The sequence below is a fragment of the Megalobrama amblycephala genome, linkage group LG9 (genome assembly GCF_018812025.1).
Source record: "Megalobrama amblycephala isolate DHTTF-2021 linkage group LG9, ASM1881202v1, whole genome shotgun sequence".
In the NCBI taxonomy this organism is placed as follows: domain Eukaryota; kingdom Metazoa; phylum Chordata; class Actinopteri; order Cypriniformes; family Xenocyprididae; genus Megalobrama; species Megalobrama amblycephala.
This window is the reverse complement of record NC_063052.1, coordinates 6,214,371-6,238,955: the sequence shown is the minus strand read 5'-3', so window position 1 is coordinate 6,238,955 and position 24,585 is coordinate 6,214,371. Positions and strand designations below refer to the sequence as shown.

The window sequence follows — 24,585 nt, the reverse complement described above, 5'->3', positions numbered from 1 at the left end:
CTTGTGCCAGAAAGTTAAGGGCCCATATACATATGTATGTAAATTTAAGCTATTGTATCAAGAGCCATGGAGTGCCTGGGGCTGAAAAAATTCAGATCATATTATGCATTCAAGTACTGTCTGAAATAACTGTCCACATTTTGTGTAGTGTAGATGTAATTTATGGGCTGACAGGCTTGTGCAACCAAACTACATTTCCAATCACTTTCTGAGGCACAGGAATGATGAAATACACATTATACAATTACACAACAAATGTGCTTTTCATTATGCGCTTAAAATGCCTTAAAATGACAAAAAGAGAGAGTTTACTTTAGTTTTCAAAAAAATCACTTGAACACACATCATGACATAATTATGATTTCCAAACCTGGAAGTAGGAACTTCCCAGGAGGACATGAATGGAGCAATAGACCTTCTGTGGCATTATTATACTGCCAAATGTCAAAAACCCCTTATTGTAATGTAAGAGTACAACCATGTAATTCACAAGTATGGTTCTCTCCACTTACATGCAGATTTCCTTTGCCCTCGCACTAAGCTGGACACATGCTCTCAAATATTCAGTGCTCTTTTATGAATTGCCTCTCAGACATTTGTCCTGTGCGCTCGTGAATCTCTCCATGCTCTTGCACTAGAATTATATTCTCTTTGCTCCTGTATTAAACATTGTGTATTACATGCTTCTGACTGTATTAAAAGTTATCAACCTATCAGAATAGCCTTCCATGACTGACAGATGAAAATGCTGGGGCGGAAAAAAAAACGCTTTTGACATTTGGCAGTATAATAGCACTAAATCTTCCGTCTTGGAATTAAACTCACAATCACCTTGGCTGTTTGTGAAGGATGAAGACATATACTTGAAAATTACAGCATCATTATGAGAAATAATTTATGAGTTTGAGGGTTTTGGGATGCTTGTATCTGACCTGAGATATCATATTCTAATAAAGAAGCCTCTTAAAGCATGCCACTAATGGCAATAAATGTTGTTCACTCTAAACAGGGGTTCCTCAAAGACTGTCCCAGTGGGCATTTGAACGTTGAGGAATTTAAGAAGATCTATGCCAACTTCTTCCCATACGGTGATGCCTCAAAGTTCGCTGAGCACGTCTTCCGTACGTTTGACACCAACAACGATGGGACCATCGACTTCCGGGAGTTCATCATTGCTCTGAGCGTGACATCACGGGGAAAACTGGAGCAGAAGCTGAAGTGGGCCTTCAGCATGTACGATCTGGATGGCAACGGTTACATCAGCCGTGACGAAATGCTAGAAATTGTGCAGGTCAGTCATTCTGGGATGCTTGTGCTGTAGTGTACACTATGAATCCACTCTTAGCATAAAGCAAATGTACAGTATATTGCATCCATATGCTGATATTCTCAGTGCTGTGATGATTTTGATAAACAAATAGTTTGATGCTAACTGCTAAAATGCTAACTGTCAAGGTTAGTGTGCTCAATAATCCTGAACTTTTGGTTAGCTGGTCTCCCAGCATTTTCAAATGGATGTTTAGTTGGTTGACTGGCAGGTCTTCCAGCCTTACCAGCTGACAAGCATCCAAACTACCAAAACCAGATTGGGCAGGCTGGGAGACCAACTAACAGCCTTAAAGCAGTTCACACCAAAAACAATAACTATAGTAGCTTCCAAACCAGCGGACAATATCGTTCTGTTTTGTTGTCTGCCACTTTAAATGCATGAGCTCTTTAAATTCTGGTGGATTCTGATTGGCTGTTATGACTATCGTTTTTATCATTCATCAGCTGGAAAAAAAATTGTTCTGAATGTGATTCCAATTATATTGTTTATCTGTGCTATTGTCGTTGTAATTGTTGTGTGGACTCTGCTATTCTTTTATATATATTAGATTTTTAGAACTATATCTTTATCATTATCATTATAGTTATCATCTTTGGTGTGAACAGGACTTTAGGCTTTTTTAATAGGGTAACCATACGTCCCTGTTTTCTGGGGACAGTGACTTTTTTTTTTCTTTGTGGCGCCCAGAAATGTCCCAGTTTCATAGCATGTTTAAAACACCCTGCAAATACACTGCAAGAAAGCTTTCAGGATTATTTTGCACACAATATTAAACATCAGCGGTCACAATACACTAATTCACACAGACGGTGATATGAATACATTTTTGTGCACAAAATGAGCCTAAAATGCAAAATAATAAGCCCGATTAAGGATAGCAAAGATCAAAAGCAAAAACATAAAATAACATTTTAAATTTTGTAATTACAGTATATTCAGTTTGTGAAAATTAAAATATTAAATACATTTAGAAAATGTTTAAAAGTGTTAAATATAGTTTTATTTATCATTATGTTCTCAAATTTATTTTGTTTTATTTTTGTAGTGTGTTTTTGTAAAGTCATAATTTTATATATAATACAGTCCATTCTTTGCAATAGTTACTATTTACTATTTTTCATAATGTGATTTTTGTTGAATTGTATTTAAACCAGTTAGGGTCATTTTCACCTGCAAATATCATAATAATATTCATTATAATAATGGTTAAAAAATACTAAATGTATCATCTCCATGTTTTAATTTATAAGTGATATTTTTGACCACTGTCCCCAGTTCCCATTTCAGAAATCTGGTCGGCTCATCTTTCAAGCAAGGTTTTCAGAAACGATTTGTCATTTCTAAAAGTTTAGGCTTATTGAACTCTTATGACGGTTAGAATTTAGCAGATAGCATCTCACAAATTATGGATCCTGTTTGTTGACTTGTTGAGTGACTTTGTGTCCTTATAATGTTGGATGAAAGAAAAACTTTGGCTTTTATCTTTTAAGAAATGGAAAAATTTAAATACTTGAAGGAAACAGATGCAATATTTCATTTATGTTGAGCAGTTTTTCTTACCCATCTAATATGTTACTTATAGGCACATAGCCTTTCATGCTCCTTTTACTGAAGCCTCAATATTTTGTCTCCTTTGATTTTCTCAAAATGATTAAAATTGATCAGCATCATTGATCATAAACCGACATAGGCAATGTTCAGGATAGCACACTACCATAAAATATTACTATTTCCGCATTGTATAGTATGGTTCTGGTTCTAAAAAAATAGCATTCTATTCTGACAAAATTAAAAAATAATATTACAAAAATCTTTAAATTTCATTTTTTTTTTTTAAATAGCAGGCTGTATACTGCATAGTATTCAGCAAGTAAGCTTCCATTTCAAACTCAGACATACATTCTCCTTCTAAGTGCATGTACAGTACAGGTCTTCATAATTTGCTGAAAGCACCGAGATGAGAAGCCTGACCCCTGGTGGAGAGATCAAGCACAAACAATAGCGAGCTGTCCCAGATGAATGCTCCCCTGTCAGCCGGTGCTTTGGGAATAGAGAATCTATTAGCATGTGCTTAGCATGCTCAGCTGGTACTCGTCTCCCTCAACCAGGCTTGGCAAAGCGCCGTTGTGTGCGATGCCTGACTGGCGAAGCCTGTGGGGAAGATCGCGGCGATAGGGGAGGGCCGTAGCACCCTCGTTGGCTCTCTTCTCTGTTGGATTAACAAGTTAAATTTAACCAGGGTTTATCCTTGTGTGTGCAGAACGGTGGGATTATCCGCAAGCTCATGGAGGTTACAGTTGGCTGGCACTGAGAGATTGCAGCGTGTTGCATATTTTATCACGGCGACTGCTTTTAAAAGGTGGAGGGCTAAGCCGAGAGTACGGCATCAGCAGTCTGCCCAACTGTGAATGTCATTATCCCTCAAAACATTACATAATTGATTGACTTAAAACCGACTTCTCTGATTTAGTGGATATGGCAAGTGAATGAGCTGAAAAAGCCTATGAAGGTTCCCATTTGAGTTTGCTTTCTACTTTAGGGCTCATGTTGAATCTCGGTGAAGGATGAAATGCTAATGGAACTGAGTATTGGATGGGCGGCCTAGGCCCAACCTGTGAAGGCCAGATAAAGGTGGTCTACTGATATTTTAGCTTTTCTTTTTTTCTTTTAACATGGTTCATTATTCATATCTCTAACAGGCCATTTATAAGATGGTGTCATCGGTGATGAAAATGCCTGAGGATGAATCCACACCAGAGAAGAGGACGGATAAGATATTCAGACAAATGGACCTGAACAATGATGGTAAGATGTGGACCAGTTCTTGACCATTTGAATTCATTTTGAACTGAAATGACAAAATGGCCTGGTGTGATTATTAAACAGAAAAAGTGTGATTTAATTAAATAAATGTATAGACTGTGCTCTCAGAGCACGTTTGGGCTTCGTCACCCATCAAGGTGGTGCATAAGAATGCTCGGTTTACCATAATACTTTATTTTTTTCTTCTTTCTTTCAAAAAGCAATATAAATATACACTATATAAATCGAATAATGTGGCACTGGTGCATAAAACACTGTAACCGGTAACCACCAAAACAAAGAGTTAGGGCTGGACGATTATGGCCTAAAATCAAAACCTCGATTAATTGAACATTTTACCTCGATTACAATTAATGAACGATTATTTTATTTCTGATTTTTTTTTTTTTTTTTTTTTTGCCCTCATAGTTCACTGACAAGGTTTGTACTGTAAATAGCCTATGATTGACTATTAAGGTGGGATATTTTTTTTCCTGTTGAAAGAGTGATCTGACATCATAGCTCACTATCAGCAGTTATTTTATCTATGGTTTGTAACATTTCTTACAGGTTTCTGCTCGTTGTAAATCAGATATAGATAAATTAGCACAGTACCAGTAGTGATTGCGTGTGTGAATTAGTCATACCGTCTCTCTATTAATTGTGAAGCTGTGGGTTGTAAATAGTTCCTTCAAAAGTAGAAAAAATAGATGCTATAACTTTTGAGTTTCTAAGCTATTTTAGTTATAAATCACAGGACAGCGCTGACAACAAGTTTCTGCGTTCCTCTGTGTGCGCGCGATCTTCACGTTTTGCGCAGCTGTTTGTATGAGTGTTCGTGCCACATGCAGCTGCGCGAGCGCGGCATAGATATATGTATATATCTATGCGAGCGCGGTAGCTCGATATAATAATACACATCCGATCGTCTAATCGCTTGAATGTCCAAACCATAAAACAAATACAACTGACAAAGTTTAGTCAAGACGCAAGGCTCACCGCTCGCGCGCCATCACTATGTGTTGAACCGGCGTTGACCTCCGTGTTTTGCTTTTATGCCACTGACTGGACTGGGCGGAGTCACGTGGCTACACACGCAGTTATGTTTTTAAGGGGGAAGTATTAACAGGATTAAAAAACCGAAATAACCGACATGGGAAAATTACGTCGGTTAGAGGTTCTGAATTTCGGTTTCGATTACTTTTCGATTAATCGTCCAGCCCTACAAAGAGTATAGTAGCACCTATGAATTGTACACTACTTTTCAAAAGTTTTTATTTAAAAAAAAGAAAGAAAGAAAAAAGTTATACTTTTATTCAGCAAGGATGCAAATTAATCAGTAACCCCAAACAGTATTGTACATGCAAATTAATTAATTACAACAGTAATATATATTTTTTAAAATCACCATGAAATCAAAATTGAAGATTTTTTTGCTTTAGTATGCTAGCCTTAAAGGTGCCCTAGAATGCTTATACACAAGATGTAATATAAGTCTAAGGTGTCCCCTGAATGTGTCTGTGAAGTTTCAGCTCAAAATACCCCATAGATTTTTTTTTATTCTGTTTTTTAACTGCCTATTTTGGGGCATCATTATAAATGCGCCGATTCAGCGCACTTCCCCTTTAAATGCTCGCGCTCCCCGCCCCCGAGCTCGCGACTCTATAATACATTGCATAAACAAAGTTCACACAGCTAATATAACCCTCAAAATGGATCTTTACTAAGTGTTCGTCATGCAGCATAACCGATTATGTAAGTATGGTATTTATTTGGATGTTTACATTCGATTCTGAATGAGTTTGAGGCTATGCTCCATGGCTAAAGCTAACATTACATACTGTTGGAGAGATTTATAAAGAATAAAGTCGTGTTTATGAATTATACAGACTGCAAGTGTTTAATAATGAAAATAACGACATGGCTCTGGCTCCGTAAATACAGTAAGAAGCAATGGTAACTTTAACCTCAATTAACAGTACATTAGCAACATGCTAACGAAACATTTAGAAAGACAGTTTACAAATATCACTAAAAATATTATATCATCATGGATCATGTCAGTTATTATTGCTCCATCTGCCATTTTTCGCTGTTGTCCTGGCTTGTTTAATGGCTTGAACATGTGCTGGTATATGCAAATATTGGGGGCGTACATATTAATGATCCCGACTGTTACGTCACAGTCTGTGTTATGTTGAGATTCGCCTGTTCTTCAGAGGTCTTTTGCAAAAAACTATGCCGAGGTAAATTCAATTTTCAATTCTAGGGCACCTTTAAGACCGTCTATAAGCTACTGTGCTCCAAAACAATGACAAAATTCGAATTCCGCCAATATGGATCAACGGTTTTGATATCACTTCAGCTTCTCATCAGAATTTCTGTCCAATCAAATGCTCTCTAGTATCTAAAGCACCACGCCCCCTACATTCTAACGAAGCTGAAGCTGCGTCTAAAATCGGTCACTTGTTTACACATTTACTATTTTCTAAATGGTGAATGGCACATAGTGCACTATATATAGGGGATAGGAAACGAAAAGACCGTGTAAATATGCTTTCCATTGCGCACACACAGTTTTTTCCGGTCCAGAGACACGATAGCACAGAGTGGATGATATGCGCGAGTCAACACAGACCACAGAACACATCGGACATATTTGAATTCTGCACAGAATGCTATAATTTAAAGCGATATTGAGGAGATTAGGAGGAGAAACGGTTAGAGAATAGAAGGAAACTGAGGCTTTATCAAGTTCAACAGCATTGGCCGAGCTGTGATATAAACAAACCACTATTGGCTATTTAAAAAAAGGGGAGGAGCTGTTGGATATGTCCCACCCTGTCTTTCTGTTTAAGTGGAAATTATTTCAACACACTAAATAATGCTCAAGTGTGGCGTTTTATATATATATATATATTACAATTCCAGTAATAAGTAGTGATCACCAGCAATAATAATATTACAAAAATAGTTTACACTTTATTTTAAGGTGTCTTTGTTACAGTAATTATATAATGAAGTAGTGAGTAATATTAATTAACAAACATGTACTTACTGTAGGGTTAGGAGTAGGGTTTGGTTTAGGGTTATTTGTTTGTAATTATGTATAATTTACTGTTATTAAGTACATATAACGTATAACAAAGACACTGTAAAATAAAGTGTCTAAAATTGACCAAAAATGCACTTTCAAGTTGAACTTTTATCATATCGCAATTCAAATTTCTATTATTATTATTATTTATTTATTTATTTATTTTTACTAAATCAAACCCAGTTTTTTGCAATTGTCAGGTCAGGTCTTGCTGTGTCTTCTCTCCTCACCATTTCTGTCTTCCCTTTCTAGGCAAGTTGTCTTTGGAAGAGTTCATAAAAGGTGCCAAAAGTGATCCCTCCATTGTGCGGCTACTGCAGTGTGACCCCAGCAGCGCTTCGCAGTTTTGAGTCACTCCAGACAACCGGCACTCAATGCATGAAAGCTCTTATATCTCATTCTTCTTTGTGTTCCAGACAGAAGAGTTTTAAGAAAGAAAAAAAAGTGCAACAATTTTACTTTCAGTTTTTCCCAGAAAGGACATGCGTACATCTGAAGAAACAAAGACAACACCTGCCAAGACATCCTCTGTCTGCTGCGTGTCATCCGTCCTTGTCTCTGCTAGTGGAGTGCTTGACTCCACACACAAAAAAAGCGGCTGATCGTGTTCTAGTGTCCAGATTTTGGAAAGGAATGTTCCTTTTTAGGAATCGTGCATGCGCTCCTGACCTTCCCCAACCCTCGCAACCCTTTTGTGTTTAATATCTGTGCTGTTTTGTTTCTCTTCCCCTTTGTTTTATGAGGGCACAGTTCCCCTTCTACTTTTTATATTGATATTTATGTGTATATACGGTATAAATGCATATTAGAAATACAGAGGAAGGCAGTTATAGTCGTCTTTTTACTCACATGCATCTTACGGCAGTATTATGTAGCTTCAGGCAGTATCCAAATCTTAGTCTCCAATTGACCCAGTGGACTGATGGACTGAATGTTGGGATTTTTCTGCTCTGGCGCTCATGATCTTTATTTTACAAAGAGAAGGCTGAGGATCCCATTCTTGAATTCTGTTCATTTTATTATTTTTGTTGTTGTTGTTGTTGTTGTAAATATGTGGTTTGCTTCCATACTTCTTTATTTATTTTTTTTTGCATTTTTATGGTGTTTATTTTAACAAGGGTGATTTTATTACTGTTGAACCGAGATGTGAGACACTTGGTGATGTATTATGAGTAAGTTGTTATTAATTCAAGGCTTTTCAATGCATTGTGGGAAATTTTTGCATCAGGGGATACATTCCGTTGTGTTTTAAATGGAAGACACTGGTAGCACATATCATTTGAAGCGCTTCATCTGTGTGCGTGCGGTTATGTGCGCGTTTGTACGCAAGAGTGAAGGTTTGCATGTTCTGGTGTATGTATGCGTCTGTGCTAACTTTATAGTATCACTTTGTGTAGTTCAATACGATATCTTTGTATGCAAGTAAGTTTTTGATTCCCGATTTGAAGCAGCTCATGACACCTCTATCCTGCATCGTATGGTACTCAAAGTCATGCTTAGGTTTTCATCAACAACATAGACCGGAATGTACAACACTATAATTTTTGATCATGTCCCACCTTTAGATAAAGAGTTTGAATACTGAAAGCGATCACTAAGGGCTTATTTTCACTCTTGAATGAACAGGTGTAAAGAGAACGCCACTGCTTTGATTTTCCTTTTCGTTTTATGCAATTACTGACATTCCATGGCCTGAATTCTCCAGGTGCTCCTGCTTTCTACAAACATATTATTAGCTCATGAACTCAATACATGCTCACTCTCAATACATGTGTAGCTTCCATATTTGTACCGAGACCATATTTGATGCTGCACCCTCTATGGCAACTTTCCTCTATTATGTTGCATGAAAACCTCATGCGAGGACATAATGATTGTCCCCTTTTACTGACATTGAAAAATATACTTCTGTGTTTAGAATGTCGCCTGAGAGTGATTCTTACACAACGCTGTCCTGCACCTACAGTTAATGTTGTGTCAGGGACAACATGAGTCAACCTAGTCATGTGATCACAAAGTGCAAAGGTATTATGCAGGGTTGTGTGCCATTCAGAGCTGAATTTGAGAATGCCTTTAAAATTCCTAAATGATTCCTTAATTTGGATTGTCAGTAGCAAACAAGATGCAAAATTCAGTGTGAATAGGAATGAACTGAAATTCAAATATATGTAGCCTAACTAATTCAAGTAGAAAATTACACAACCCCACTGTTTGAAAGTCTTTAAGTTTGAAAGTTGAAGATAGATAGATAGATAGATAGATAGATAGATAGATAGATAGATAGATAGATAGATAGATAGATAGATAGATAGATAGATAGATAGATAGATAGATAGATAGATAGATAGATAGATAGAAAACTTAATTTCCCAGAATGCATTCAAATTTTCTTTGAATTGAAAATTGCAACTAATGAAGATCTCTGAATTTTGTGATATTTCAAATGCAATAATCTTGAGTTAAAGAACACATTTGGTATATAAATAGGCCTACTAAATCCATTTTAAAATGTTATATTCACTTGACAGTGACAATTTATAGAATATTACAGGCTTTAGTATTACATATTTGCATGACACTTCATAATCTATTCCTCTATGAACACACACAAACACACATTCACTGTAAAAAAAAAAATGATCATGATTTTAATAGTAAAATACTAAAAATGTTACAGTAAAAACAGTTGGATAACAGTAGGTTTTTTGGAAATGAAAAAGAACAAGTCGTATAATTAACAGTGAAAAACTGTAAACGACATTCTCAAATTTCCTGCGTGCCACTTCTCATTTGATGTATTTTCATTGAAACTATGCTTCTTATTTTTTTTCTTATCAGTTATGTACATTTTATGTTCCATCTAATCTTGTTAAATTAATGTTTATTGCATTATTTTAGTGTCGTGTGTGTTACCATGATGGTGTTTTGTGTTTGTGGGAATGACTGCACCTTTTATATAGTAGTACTACTTTCTCGGCTTGTGTAAAAGCTGCTTGTGATGAGCTGTGATTCATCATGTGACTTTCTCATCATCACCTGTTTTTGTTGGTTGCCACCAGTGTATTACAAAGGTACAAAACAGACTTCTATAGGTTGACATTATTGACATTATATGTAATATGTAATATATAAAAATGAAAATTCTGTCATTAATTACTCACCCTCATGTCATTCCACACCCGTAAGACCTTCGTTCGTCTTCGAAACACAAATTAAGATATTTTTGATAAAATCCGATGGCTTAGTGAAGCCTCCATTAACACTTTCAAATGCCCAGAAAGCTATTAAAGACATATTTAAAATGTTCATGTGACTACAGCGGTTCAACCTTCATGTTATGAAGCGACGAGAATACTTTTTGTGCGGCAAAAAAAACAAAATAATGACTTTATTCAACAATATCTAGTGATGGGTGATTTCAAAACACTGCTTAATGAAGCTTCGAAGCTTTACAAATCTTTTGTTTCAAATCAATGGTTTAGAGCGCGTATCAAACTGCCAAAGTCACGTGATTTCAGTAAACGAGGCTTCGATACGTCATAAGTGTTTCGAAACATTTCGAAATTTCAATGGTTCACGTGACTTTGGCAGTTTGATACACGCTCCGAACCACTGATTCGTAAAGCTTCGAAGCTTCATGAAGCAGTGTTTTGAAATCGCCCATCACTAGATATTGTTGAATAAAGTTATTTTGTTTTTTATTTTGGCGCACAAAAAGTATTCTCGTCGCTTCATAACATTAAGGTTGAACAACTGTAGTCACATGAACTGTTTTAAATATGTCTTTAGTACCTTTCTGGGCGTTTGAAAGTGTTAATTATCTTGCTGGCATCAGATTTTATCAAAAATATCTTAATTTGTGTTCTGGAGATGAACAAATGTCTTACAGGTTTGGAACGACATGAGGGTGAGTAATAAATGACATAATTTTAATTTTTGTGTGAACTAAACCTTGAAATCTAAAATGTTGCTAGCATATTTTTACCGTAAATTTCACTGATTTTTTTTTTTTTTTTTTTTTTACAGTAGACTTTCTATTGACTTTATAGTGAGCTATAGTTTTCAAAGCGAGCTAATATTAGCTTATAGTCTCAGAAACCTTTCTAAATATTTTCCATTTTCATTAAGATATTATTTATTGTGTTTAATAGGCCTAGTTATTGGTGATTTCAGCATTTAGGCTATTAGCTATGTGGGTAATTTTTTACCCTCCAAAGTATATGCAAAACCTAACACTCACTTTTCTCTCTCTGGACAGCATAAACCAGACGCTATTAAATATATAGGTATATTTCATAAAGACAACACACTGAATGAGTGACAAAACATCAGATGCGACCTGTAGTCTACAAGCATGGTCTGTCTTCCAAAGACTTTAAAATGCCCTTGAGCCTCGAATGAGGCCGGCCACGTTCCGGTTCAAATTCAGATCCAGATACTGGACCGTTCCAGCGCCGCCCGGTTGAAAGGGGATGAGGAGAGGTTTTGGCGGTACTGGCCGGAGGACACGGAACGGTGCGGGTGAGAGTTGCAGGGTGGCTTGTACCGCTCTGGGGGTCTAACGGACAACCTCCGCTCCTCGTCTCCTTCATAACGACTGAATGGAGGTGCGTAGCGGGGCTCGGACGCTCCCGGGGTTTTAATCTGAAAAGGAACACAGTGATGCCGCTTTACAGTATGACTGCAGTATGAGTCACCGAACACACCCTCTCTCACACGTACGCGCGCATACGGGGGACCGTGAGTCAGTCAAACACACACGTGTTAGTATTCTCTCAAGCATCTATTAGAAGGACAGCATGAGTTGTCAGATGTACAGTACACATGGAAACTCTAAAGCGCTGATTATTTTTAATAGTGCAAATTTTATCTCCCTTGAGTATCAGTGCAGAGTCGCCCAGCACATACCAATCTGTTCTCATCTTGGAAATGTTGTTTGCGGAGGCACCAGGGCTGAACGAGGTAGGAGATGGAGAGCTTAAATAAGCGGCAGGAGAACACCATCTCCACTGCACTCATTAGTATCAATGGGACCCACAGGACAATCGTGGTGCTCTGAGAGAGAGAGAAAAAATTAGCCTTCATTTATTGCGAGTACATGTGTTTACTGTGAGTGCACTGGGTGATCGTGACCAGTGCACTTTTTTTCTTTTCTTTTTCTTTTTTTTTTTTACTGTTTTACTCTTTTCTGAACAATTTTGCAACCCCAACCTTGCTGTAGCCTACTGTTCATTATACTTTTTTATTATTATTTTTTTATTATTGAGATTGTACAAACAAGGGTACATAGCATATTGAACCTGCATATTTGTATTGCATTCAAGTTTTTTCCAAATACATTTTAATGTCAGTTTTTATTTATTCAAACATAGGCATTTTTTCAACCCATTTAACTTTGTTAATATAATGAGCAAATATAATAATTACATAAAAAATAAATACTAGATTTTTATCACCATCCAATGAGAAACACCTTAAAGTGTTAGTTCACCCAAAAAATGAAAATTCTGTCATACTCGCCCTCATGTCATTCCAATCCTGTAAGACCTTTGTTCATCTTCGGAAAACCAATTAAGATATTTTTAATAAAATCCGAGAGCTCTTTGACTCCTCCATAGACAGCTGTATAACTACCACTGTCAAGGTCCAGAAAGGTACTAAAATCATTGTTAAAATAGTCTGTAAATATGGAAGTGCTGCACTGTGCTTATGCATCAACTGTGTAGGACACTGACAGGGAAGAGAAGAAATTGTTGAAAAAAGTTGTTATTTTTGTTTCGTTGTTGTGCACAAAAAGTATTCTTGTCGCTTTAACATTTCAACATTAAAATTTTAACCTTGAACCTACCTTTCTGGACCTTGAAAGTGGTCTGGCTGTCTATTGAGGAGTCATATACCTCTCGGATTTCATCAGAAATATCTTAATTTGTGTTCCGAAGATGAACGAAGGTCTTACGGGTGCAGAACGACATGAGGGTGAGTAATTAATGACAGAAATTTCATTTTTGGGTGAACTAACCTCTTAACATCAACTACAAAATTACCAACATTCTTAACATCTTTTTGTAAATACTCACCACTCTAGCATACTCTACTAATTTTAAAGTATTTTATTTTATGTTGTGTACTGGCCCATATACAGTAGCTGTCACCTTGACACCTATGGTTTGGATGCAGCATTGTGCAAAAGCAAAATTTACAGCTTCCAATGCCATTGAAATGGGTTATTACACTGTGCCATAATTAGTTTATTCCATTAATTAACATGTCCAATAACAGTGGGGTTACTGAGATAAAACGAGTAGTTTTTGGCTGATCATGTGATCTCAGCTCCAATTAGGCTACTGACATCACTTCAAAAATTCACATTAATTTCTCTATCTGTAAAACTTTTTAATGAGGAAGAAATTACTAAGTGCACTTTTAATGAGTAGAGATTCTCATTGTGAACAAAATGATCAGATCCAATGTGCTCCTTTGAATATCTAAAAATAGGGATTATGACAGAAGAAAAGGTTATTTCTACAACTGTAACTGCACATTTATGAGTTTTAAGTTAATGAGCACAATATGATGAAATCCAATGAAATACATCAGAAAAGCAGCAGTTTAATACTGTCATCAACACTGGCAATTCCAATAAAACCCAATTTAGCCATTATAAATGTTAAAGGTACACTGAAATGTGACCCAATTCTGATTTTTTTTTTTTTTTTTTTTTTTTTTTTTTTGTGCATATGTGACACAGATCTGATGTGTTCTATAACTTCGGATCGGTTTCAGGCCTCATTCATATGTGGAAATAAATCAAATATGTGCCAATGCGACTGTCATGCAAACAGGCAGATCAGATTTTCGGAGGCACAGCGGTACGTCATTAAAACTGTGACAATTTGGTACTTCTCTGCGGTTAATGACGTGATATTATTCTCAGGAGGAAGCATGTGTGGAGGCGGTAAATGACAACAACGCAGGAAACATGGAGTAGGAAAATGCAGGGCAGTGGTCGACGGCTGAAGTTACCTGCCTTCTCACCCTTTGTGGAGAACAGTCAGTTCAAGATGAAATTAAAGACTCGTACAGAAACAAATCTGTTTTCAAGGATATGTCATGTGTGGTGCAAGAACCCCCCTTTAAGAATGAGTGATGTTGTTTTAGATGGCATGGCAAGTGTAAGCACATGAATCGGATATGGGTCACAATTGAAAGAACGTGTAAACGGATGGTAAAAAAAAAAATGGATATAGGCAACAAATCAGAATTGGGCATCAAGATCTCCAGTGTAAATGAGGCCTATGTAACCTATGGCCCTCTAGCGGTTAAAAAACAAAACTGCATGCATTTTGCAGAAGAACATTGCTTTGGTTGTGCTTAGGCTCTGCGTGACTTTGCAGATGAATATGACTCTTCACAATATATAATGTTGAGTAATAAATACATGGTAACACTTTAGTTTAGGGATCAATTCTCACTTTTAACTAGTTGCTTATTAGCATGCTTACTACTAGGATATTAGCTGTTTATTAGTACTTATAAAGCACATATTAAAGGTGCCCTAGAACTATGTAATATATGTCTAAGGTGTCTCCTGAATGTGTCTGTGAAGTTTCAGCTCAAAATACCCCATAGATTTTTTTAAATTAATTTTTTTAACTGCCTATTTTGGGGCATAATTAGAAACGAGCCGATTTCAGGTTGCGGCCCCTTTAAATCGCGTTCTCCGCCCCCTCCCGAGCTCTCGACTCTATCACAGCATAAACAAAGTTTACACAGCTAATATAACCTTCAAAATGGATCTTTACAAAGTGTTCGTCATGCATACTGAATGCATGCGTCGGATTATGTGAGTATTGTATTTATTTGGGGTTTACATTTGATATTGAATGACTTTGATAGTGCTCCGTGGCTAACGGCTAACATTACACACTTTTGGAGAGATTTATAAAGAATGAAGTTGTGTTTATGAATTATACTGACTGCAAGTGTTTAAAAATGAAAATAACGACGGCCCTTGTCTCCGTGAATACAGTAAGAAACGATGGTAACTTTAATCACATTTAACAGTACATTAGCAACATGCTAACGAAACATTTAGAAAGACAATTCACAAATATAACTAAAAATATCATGTTATCATGGATCATGTCAGTTATTATTGCTCCATCTGCCATTTTTCGCTGTTTTCCTTGCTTGCTTAACTAGTCTGATGATTCAGCAGTGCACATCCAGACGTCCTGCCCTTGTGTAATGCCTCAATCATGGGCTGGCATATGCAAATATTGGGGCGTACACCCCGACTGTTACGTAACAGTCGGTGTTATGTTGAGATTCGCCTGTTTTCCGGAGGTCTTTTAAACAAATGAGATTTATATAAGAAGGAGGAAACAATGGAGTTTGAAACTCACTGTATGTCTTTTCCATGTACTGAACTCTTGTTATTTAACTATGCCAATATAAATTCAATTTTTAATTCTAGGGCACCTTTAATGCCTTATGACCATATTCTACATCCTTTAATCCTACCAAATGCCTACCTTACTAACTATCAATAAGCAGTAATTAGGAGTTTATTGAAGCAAAAGTCATAGTTAATAGTTAGCTAATAGTGAGAACTTGACCCTAATCTAAAGTGTGACCAAAAACACCATCTCTGCATCGCTTTTACAAAATTTCAAATCCCTTACGTCTCGGCATCTCTGAAAAGCCAAGCCAATGTTGATTCTTGTTTTATTACGAGCTCTGTCGTGTTTCATTTTGCCAGCAGACTCTCCTCTGTTCTGCATTTTTTTTAAAATGACTGATTCCCCAGAGGTTCGTGATTTAGCATGCTTCATGACAACCTTTCTCACTTGTTGTAACAACTAACCTATGCCACTTCCACACCATATATGTGTCAAAGTAGCCAGTAAATCAGTGTAAGGCAAAAACACATTTTGGAATAAGGATTGATAATGTATCTCATTATTTAAATGTAGTTAATTTTGAATAAAAAAAAATGACATAGTGTACCTTTAATATAGAAGTTTCGATATTTAGGCAGCCAGAATATGAAAATTTACAACTTTGAAATGTACATATTTCTTCAACAGCCAGCCATTCACCATTTTCTCTAATTTCTCCTTTGGTACTTACAAAAATACGAGTGGGGTCAAAAGGACACTCATTGGCGATGGTTAGGTGACTTCTGCCATTGCCATCATTGTAGCCACAGTAAGCGAGTAGTCTCTTGTCGCCATGAATTATGGTCTTTACCAAGGACACCATCAGGCCGACGACTGAGGCGGCAGCCACTAAACCAGCTACAGCACTTAACACGAGCAGTGACAAGGTCTACAATACAAGAGAGCAGTTTTAACAGTATTAGCAAAGAACAATTAAACTCAAGCGCCAGGCAAAGGTTTTTCCTTGCAGGCTTTTCTATATCACAAAGGGATTTGTAAATTCTGAGCTCTGAAGGCACATGCAAGCTCTCTGACAAGCCAGTGATCAAACGCTAGTGAGCTCGACACAAACCCTGATGAATGAGAGAGGAAGCAGGTGTGTGTCACTGAGGCAGAAAGAAGCGAGAGGGAGAAAAGCGTACAGAGGAAACTGACAGAGAAAGCACAAACACATAAATCAATGACAACACTTTCATGGGCTTGTTCTCTTTCTTTCTTGAAAAAAACTTTTTTGAAATTCCTCAGGTATTTGTGCAATCATTGTGGACCAACAGCAGAAAAAAAAATGCATTTACTGAATACAAATCTCTCTTTTATCTAAAGCATATGTCTATGCTATAAGAACATGATAAGAGGGGAAAATCTCATGAAAATATAATGTTCAATGTCACATTTAACCCCAAAATCAAAAGAAGAAAATAATAAATTAAATTTCACATAAAGAATATGAAGCTTATTATTTTTAGGTCAAATGTTATTATATAGCCTATTGACAGTTAAGCACATTTCCGCTCAAATTTCATTATCTTAATATGTCTGAGCATTTAGCAACTCAGACCATTATTCTCAATAGATTAATGGTGAAATATATTAATAATAATAATAATAATAATAATAATAAATATTTACAATTTAAATGATATATTTATTATATATTATTACACACCATTGTCACAATTTTATATTACAGAAATGAGAAAGATATTTTTCTCATTCTCATATTTTTATGAGAATATGAGGTGGAAATTGGCTTTATAAATGTCACAATACACACAAAACCACTAATTGTTCTTAAATAAACTTCTTTCTTTTGATTATGAAGTGAAATATGGGTTTTGTCTGTGAAGCATTACAAGAAAATCTGTGTAGTTTCAATTACAAAAGGTAACTATATTATAACTGAGACACATAATTTGTGTACTAGAAGTTCTTACTTACCAGTAGCCTGTTCTTCCCATTTTTGGACAGAACAATAGTCAATATCCCAATAATGACACCCTAGATAAATATAACAGCAAATTATTATGATTTCTTCTTAGCCCCCAAAATATTTGAATGCAAATATTTAGAAAATAAATTAATGCAATTGCTCTAAACACGCAAAATGAAAACAATGTACAATTTATTTTAAAGAAAAATAGCACAAGCATACATTTCAAGCAAAATATTTCACAAAAAAGAGTTTGTTAGGTTTTAAATGAAAAATCATTAGATTACAACAGAAAGTATGTGGACACTGGTTTGTCAAACATTAGTGGAACACGTTAATGAACTGCATCTGTGGTTATTTTACTAGTTAAAGGTGCAATAGGACATTTTCAGAGAGGCTAGCAATAGTGAGCTAGCTTTCAAAATCAAATCATAACATCCCACCCTAACTTCAGAGTGTCTCCAAAGCCACGCCTCCTCCAAAACACTTGAACATTTTCACTCTTTGTTATATTGCAGCCATTTGCTAAATCATTTAAGTTCATTTTTCCTCATTAATGTACACACAGCACCCCATATTGACAGAAAAACACAGAATTGTTGACATTTTTTCAGATTTATTAAAAAAGAAAAACTGAAATATCACATGGTCCTAAGTATTCAGACCCTTTGCTCAGTATTTAGTAGAAGCACCCTTTTGATCTAATACAGCATGAGTCTTTTTAGGAAAGATGCAACAAGTTTTTCACACCTGGATTTAGGGATCCTCTGCCATTCCTCCTTGCAGATCCTGTCCAGTTCTGTCAGGTTGGATGATTAACGTTGGTGGACAGCCATTTTTAGGTCTCTCCAGAGATGCTCAATTGGGTTTAAGTCAGGGCTCTGGCTGGGCCATTCAAGAACAGTCACAGAGTTGTTGTGAAGCCACTCCTTCGTTATTTTAGCTGTGTGCTTAGGGTCATTGTCTTGTTGGAAGGTAAACCTTCGGCCCAGTCTGAGGTCCTGAGCAATCTGGAGAAGGTTTTCGTCCAGGATATCCCTGTACTTGGCCGCATTCATCTTTCCCTCGATTGCAACCAGTCGTCCTGTCCCTGCAGCTGAAAAACACCCCCACAGCATGATGCTGCCACCACCATGCTTCACTGTTGGGACTGTATTGGACAGGTGATGAGCAGTGCCTGGTTTTCTCCACACATACCACTTAGAATTAAGGCCAAAAAGTTCTATCTTGGTCTCATCAGAGCAGAGAATCTTATTTCTCACCATCTTGGAGTCCTTCAGGTGTTTTTTAGCAAACTCCATGCGGGCTTTCATGTGTCTTGCACTGAGGAGAGGCTTCCATCGGGCCACTCTGCCATAAAGCCCCGACTGGTGGAGGGCTGCAGTGATGGTTGACTTTCTACAACTTTCTCCCATCTCCCGACTGCATCTCTGGAGCTCAGCCACAGTGATCTTTGGGTTCTTCTTTACCTCTCTCACCAAGGCTCTTCTCCCCCGATAGCTCAGTTTGGCCGGACGGCCAGCTCTAGGAAGGGTTCTGGTCGTCCCAAACGTCTTCCATTTAAGGATTATGGAGGCCACTGTGCTCTTAGGAACCTTAAGTGCAGCAGAACTTTTTTTGTAACCTTGGCCAGATCTGTGCCTTGCCAAAATTCTGTCTCTGAGCTCTTCAGGCAGTTCCTTTGACCTCATGATTCTCATTTGCTCTGACATGCACTGTGAGCTGTAAGGTCTTATATAGACAGGTGTGTGGCTTTCCTAATCAAGTCCAATCAGTATAATCAAACACAGCTGGACTCAAATGAAGGTGTAGAACCATCTCAAGGATGACCAGAAGAAATGGACAGCACCTGAGTTAAATATATGAGTATCACAGCAAAGGGTCTGAATACTTAGGACCATGTGATATTTCATTTTTTCTTTTTTAATAAATCTGCAAAAATGTCAACAATTCTGTGTTTTTCTGTCAATATGTGGTGCTGTGTGTACATTAATGAGGAAAAAATGAACTTAAATGATTTTAGCAAATGGCTGCAATATAACAAAGAGTGAAAATGTTCAAGTTTCTCAACATTTTATTGTCCTACGTCTTCCATAGACGATATATATTTATAAAAATACATTTAGACCGTTAACATGATTGCTATCAGGATATGAGGAGACTTTCAACCAGTATGACAAAAAAATCACCTATTGCACCTTTAATACTTTGTAAACAAATGGCTTGCAGTATGCAAAAGACAGGACAAAATATTCCTCTGGTGGATAAGATCAAATTGCCTCACCAGCAGGCCCGCTGTCAGAGCTATGACGTTAGAAATGGCGCTTTCCATGGCCTGTCCCCGCTGCAAGCTGAAGTGTCTCAGCACCACACCATGGACCAGAGCGCTCAGCAGGAAGTTCACATGCCCTACTAACACCATACAAAGGCCCATCTTCATTAGCCCCTTCTGCTCCTCCAGATTGCCACAACACACCCCTGAGAGGGGGAGAGAGAGAGCTGATGGGATACCAAATGAAGCCAAGAGCTCTGTGCTGAATTTACTGTCATTCAATGAATTTACAGCCTCCAGTACCTTCCTCTCAACTACATAAACACTAAGTTAAGACTCGGAGAGGAGACAAGGGTCGTATTTTCAAATGGCTGTGCTGACAAGCGTTACAGATATTTTGCGGGTGTGCTCTGGAAAGGACTGTGAAAGCTGAAGGAAAGATTAGAAGTGGAGCAGAGCAGTGTGGGTGGACATTATTTCACAGCAAACACAAAGGCTTCACTGATCCACTGAGGACAGAGTTTGGGCTGCAGGAGAGATGTCACCTCAGTTAATCATTACACACTTTGTACACTTGGCACAGCAAACTCAACCGATAATGGCTCGTTAGACTTTTGGGAAAGAAAAAAAGTTTGTGACAGTGCTGATGGGGAAATGCCTCATGATTTTCTAAGTAATAAGTCTTGCAGACTGTAATTTGCTTGGTACAACCATAAACAGAACTTCTATAAGATTGACATATGAAGTGTATTTTCCATGAAGATTTTTAGAAACAAATGCATAATGAGAACCAATACGAATTGTCTTTTCTCAGTATTGCAAACAGAACAAAAAATCACCTGTCAGATTCAAAATCATTTACGAACATTTATTTTGATTGTCTCAGTAACTCACCTGAATTACTCATTGAACAAAATCTAGTTTAAGCCCTCGGTTAGCTCATGTATATTGGCTATTCCAAGAGAGAGGAGCTGCACCTCCTGTCTGTACTGTCCCAATCACACATGTGTTTATGTGCAGATTGAAGGAATGTGCCCCGGATATTCACTTACAGGCTGGTCAGCCTTTGAGCAAAGACTAGCTTTGAGGCTGGTAAGTAATCATTTGTTAAATGGTCAGTTTTCCTGTTTTGATATTCTGAAAAATATTCCAGCAACTGGATTTAGTGTTTCTTAATGCCACAGGAGACAGGATAATAAATTATGTAGATTCTCTCCACAAGAGGGACACAAACACAAAGGGGAAGAGAACTGCATTTCATTGACAGTTCTCTGTTGGAGAACATAATATTTGAATACATTATATGCTTTCTTGTTGGTCAATTAAGGGCTATAATATTGTGCATGTTTAGGCTACTTCATTTCCATTAGGCTAAATATTTATCCTCTTTTATATTATAATCATCGCAACAATACAATTAAAGAATAATAATAGTGCAAAAGTGCTACTTTTTTGTTATAGCTGAAGGGCAACAAAACCAAAGCACATGATAGGCTACTGTATGGCAATGCATTGCAAGATGACAGTGAAATTGTTAACAATGAAGGCATGATTTTGAATCACTTGAATTTTATTTTATATGCGGGGCATGTTGAAGTTATGGCATAGGCTACCTCAGACTTGAAAAACAGGCTGAGTAGATGAGCCCATCACAGCTCGTTCCGTTTCTGTCCTGTGTCGTAGAGTGTAGCGCCCTCTCTGTGTTAGCGGCGGTACTTCGGCTCTAGCCTCACATGGTACCTCAGGCGGGCATCATTAGCAAATACACCAATGTATTAATATTAAATGTATCAGACCAGAATGTCTAAAAATATTTATGTCTAAATAGTGATATTTATTATGCACTCTTAGAAAAAAAAGGTTCAATGGGGTTCTATAGAACATGAGGGTTCTTGTCTCAATTTTAAAGAACACTTTATACCAGAAGGTTTCTATATAACGAGAAATGTATTAAATAATAGCATATAGGCTAACTTTCTTTTTTAACGGGTTATTTCAATTAGAGATAAAGTAAGTTTACAACTTCTGTTTAATTCATGAAATTTAAACAAAATAAAAAATAATTAAACAAAATTAATTAATTAAAACTATATCCATAAAAGGATCCCATGATGGGCCGAACCCATATGAAGTGCCTGAATGGCACGGTAGAACTGAATGCTCCGTTTGACCTAAAACCGTTCATGGTCATCCAGTTTGAAATGTTGATTATCTCCATCATCATGACATCTCCATGATTCTTTGTAGCCTTTAGCCACTGCCTATGCTGGACCGAAAGGAACACTTTGAATTCTTGCACCCAGGAACAATAAAAGTCAACACCATTATAACTAAAAGTTTTCTAATAAGTATTTCCTACTAAAGCAAGGCGGTATTTGACTCTGGTAAGCATATAGCAGACTCGTGGGAGTGGCCTTGGTAGGCAACATGCCTAGTGCTACTGTATAGGCAGCTAAGTTTTATTGAAAGTCCATTTTGACAGCATTGAAGTACCCCTTTAAGAGTGTGGGTTTTCAGTACAGTCTACAATGTGCTATTTTACTTGTCACATCATAAACCGTACAGTCTCGTTAGACTGCATTGATCTAGTAAATTTCTTCCGGCAGATTAGGGCTGTTTCCTATTTTCTGTATGGCCAATTAAAAAAGAAATTAAGAATATTAGATTGAAGTCTATATAAAGAAGTACAAAGTGTTTCATTTTAAGCAGCCTATACTTGTTCTTTGTGATATCCTTTTTGCATTAATTTCACACTGTATTATTGGACACGTTTTGTTTTAGAATGAGTAACTCAGTATCCTATGTAGTCACAGATTGAGGTTTAATCAGGACCATGGGTTCGTCTTTGATTCATAAACAATAAGCATTTGTTTTAAACAAAGCATGTTAATTTGGAGAAGGAGGAAGTTCAGTTCAGGAGATAGCCAGCAGTACTATTATTGTCCAAGGGAGGATGGTCAGCAGACTACTCTAATAATACTGTCTCCTGGATATTATCTTGATTGTTTTGCAGGCTGGAGTTGCTAGATGGATCATCTGTTTACGTCTGTGTAAGCTGGCACACTCATATCAGTCTTTCATAATGAGATACAGCATCTTACAGAGAGGCTTCAGGATGCACACAAGGCTGGTGATCACCAGGAATACAGTTAAGATGGGTTTCTCTGTAGGCCGTGTCTCCTGAGGACAGGGCTTTTCAAGATGAAAATGAACTGACAACTAAAGATGCACTGACCCTGCTGTAAATTCATATCCGTTTTGAAGACCATGCTCCCTGTTGCAGTTTATTACAAATGACATGTCTGTTTAAACTTGTTGTATCATTCCTGTTGTGCAGCACCTTTTGAACTATTTTTTTTGAACTATTCAAAAAATGAAAATGGTCATGATTCATTTTTAACCCTAAAATGCATAAAGGGGATGCAAATTGAACTGGAATTCTGTGATTTTTAAAATATTTATGAAATTTATTTATTTGACATTCCATGAAGTCTTTACAAAATTTGTTTCTGACCCTCATCAATGTCATTTTCATATTTTTCTAAAAAATAATTTATGTTTCACTACCCCAAGAATGCATAAAGTGGGTCAAACTGACCCATATTTATTTCCTATGGAATTTTAAGTCAACACAGTATTTTTGGATATATTTTTTGTCAATAATATTTATTTTGTTGAAAGTTTATGGATTACTTAAAAATCTGTTGACTTTTTTGTACCAACCCTGTTGAATATGCATATCTCCCTTCTATATGTGAAAAGCATGTGAAATTAGAATTCAGAGTCATTATTCTTTCTACTATTCATACTTTATTCATACTATACACATGCATACTTTTTAAACAGTCACAAATTTCTCAAATGTAGAACCTTCAGAGAGTATGATTTCAGATGCAGAAAAATGCTACAGGAAAGGACTGCCGAAGGCCCCAAAAAAGCAAAAGGTGCAAACTCTGGCAAAAAAGTTATGCTTAGAAAAGTTCAAATCTTATGTAAAAAGTTCTGTCTCTGTCTGCTATCATTTTCACATGTTCTGTGAAAAATGTGGGGGGTGAAAGTTCAGACTAGAAAATACTTTACAGTAGATCAAAACTAGAGTTTGTTTAGAAAAACTGCTTTTTAAAGGGGACCTATTATACCCCTTTTCACAAGATGTAATATAAGCGGTTGCTCAACAACAACAAAGCTGGGGAATCTCACGCAGCCAAATGAGGATTGTCAGTAATGGTGTTCAGCCTTACATTGTTCAAACTGGAGTCAGACACTGATGGAGAGACTCAGGAAGAAGTAGAATGCAACTGGATGTTAAATTTATGTAGTTGCTGTTGAGTTGATTCAACTCATCGACTAGCATGTGCCGTCATGTTAATCTTTTGTGCAAAACCCGTATGGATGCCCACTATACATACTAGTGGACCTGTTTGCCAAACAGAGCCAAGCAGGCTAATGTTTATGATTGCTTTCAAATGCTGTAAGTGTGAATGGTCTAATATTTTTTCCAAAATATAGCTCAGACAGAAACGCTCCTTTTTTAACAATTAAGCTTGCCTGGGTCAACTTGCAGGCTATCCAAGCTAACAAGATTCTAAATAGTGTTCTGCGCTCATCTATGTGGCTAACGACATAACAGTTAGCATGCTTTGCTCAAACTTTTGCCATGGACTTAGAACTAGTACAACGTTTTCTCTTGCAAAAACAAAAAATGATGCTGCC

The 24,585-nt window shown here is 36.9% G+C and overlaps 2 protein-coding genes and 1 long non-coding RNA gene across 5 annotated transcripts in view; 2 read left to right on the top strand and 1 right to left on the bottom strand.

The window, feature by feature from the left end:
- The window catches only part of hpca (hippocalcin), a 44,036-nt gene extending 34,887 nt beyond the window's left edge, over positions 1 to 9,149 (top strand). For all 3 annotated transcript variants that reach the window (XM_048201360.1, XM_048201361.1, XM_048201362.1), the window contains exons 3-5: positions 1,010 to 1,291; positions 4,030 to 4,135; positions 7,482 to 9,149. In XM_048201360.1, coding sequence (XP_048057317.1) covers positions 1,010 to 1,291; positions 4,030 to 4,135; positions 7,482 to 7,579 — 486 coding nt within the window. In that variant the 3' untranslated portion in view covers positions 7,580 to 9,149. The remainder of the gene's footprint in view (positions 1 to 1,009; positions 1,292 to 4,029; positions 4,136 to 7,481) is intronic.
- A 2,058-nt stretch (positions 9,150 to 11,207) lies between these two features.
- Positions 11,208 to 20,903, bottom strand: tmem54b (transmembrane protein 54b). Its single transcript, XM_048201359.1, has 6 exons — positions 20,767 to 20,903; positions 19,885 to 20,078; positions 17,609 to 17,668; positions 16,362 to 16,559; positions 12,138 to 12,284; positions 11,208 to 11,873 (listed from the first exon to the last, which is right to left on the bottom strand). The coding sequence occupies exons 1-6, from the start codon at positions 20,777 to 20,779 to the stop codon at positions 11,655 to 11,657; spliced, it is 831 nt and encodes a 276-aa protein (XP_048057316.1). The 5' UTR covers positions 20,780 to 20,903; the 3' UTR covers positions 11,208 to 11,654.
- On the top strand, positions 20,851 to 23,304 carry LOC125274863. Its single transcript, XR_007186332.1, has 2 exons — positions 20,851 to 20,964; positions 22,886 to 23,304. It is a non-coding gene; the product is annotated as an uncharacterized LOC125274863 (long non-coding RNA).
- Positions 23,305 to 24,585: the final 1,281 nt, after the last annotated feature.

Coding starts and splice junctions, on each gene's coding strand:
- tmem54b (XM_048201359.1), bottom strand. Junction 17,669..19,884: donor CTCTGACAGCGGGCCTGCTG/GTGAGGCAATTT, acceptor ATATTTATCTAG/GGTGTCATTATTGGGATATT. Junction 12,285..16,361: donor TTGACCCCACTCGTATTTTT/GTAAGTACCAAA, acceptor TCTCTCTCTCAG/AGCACCACGATTGTCCTGTG.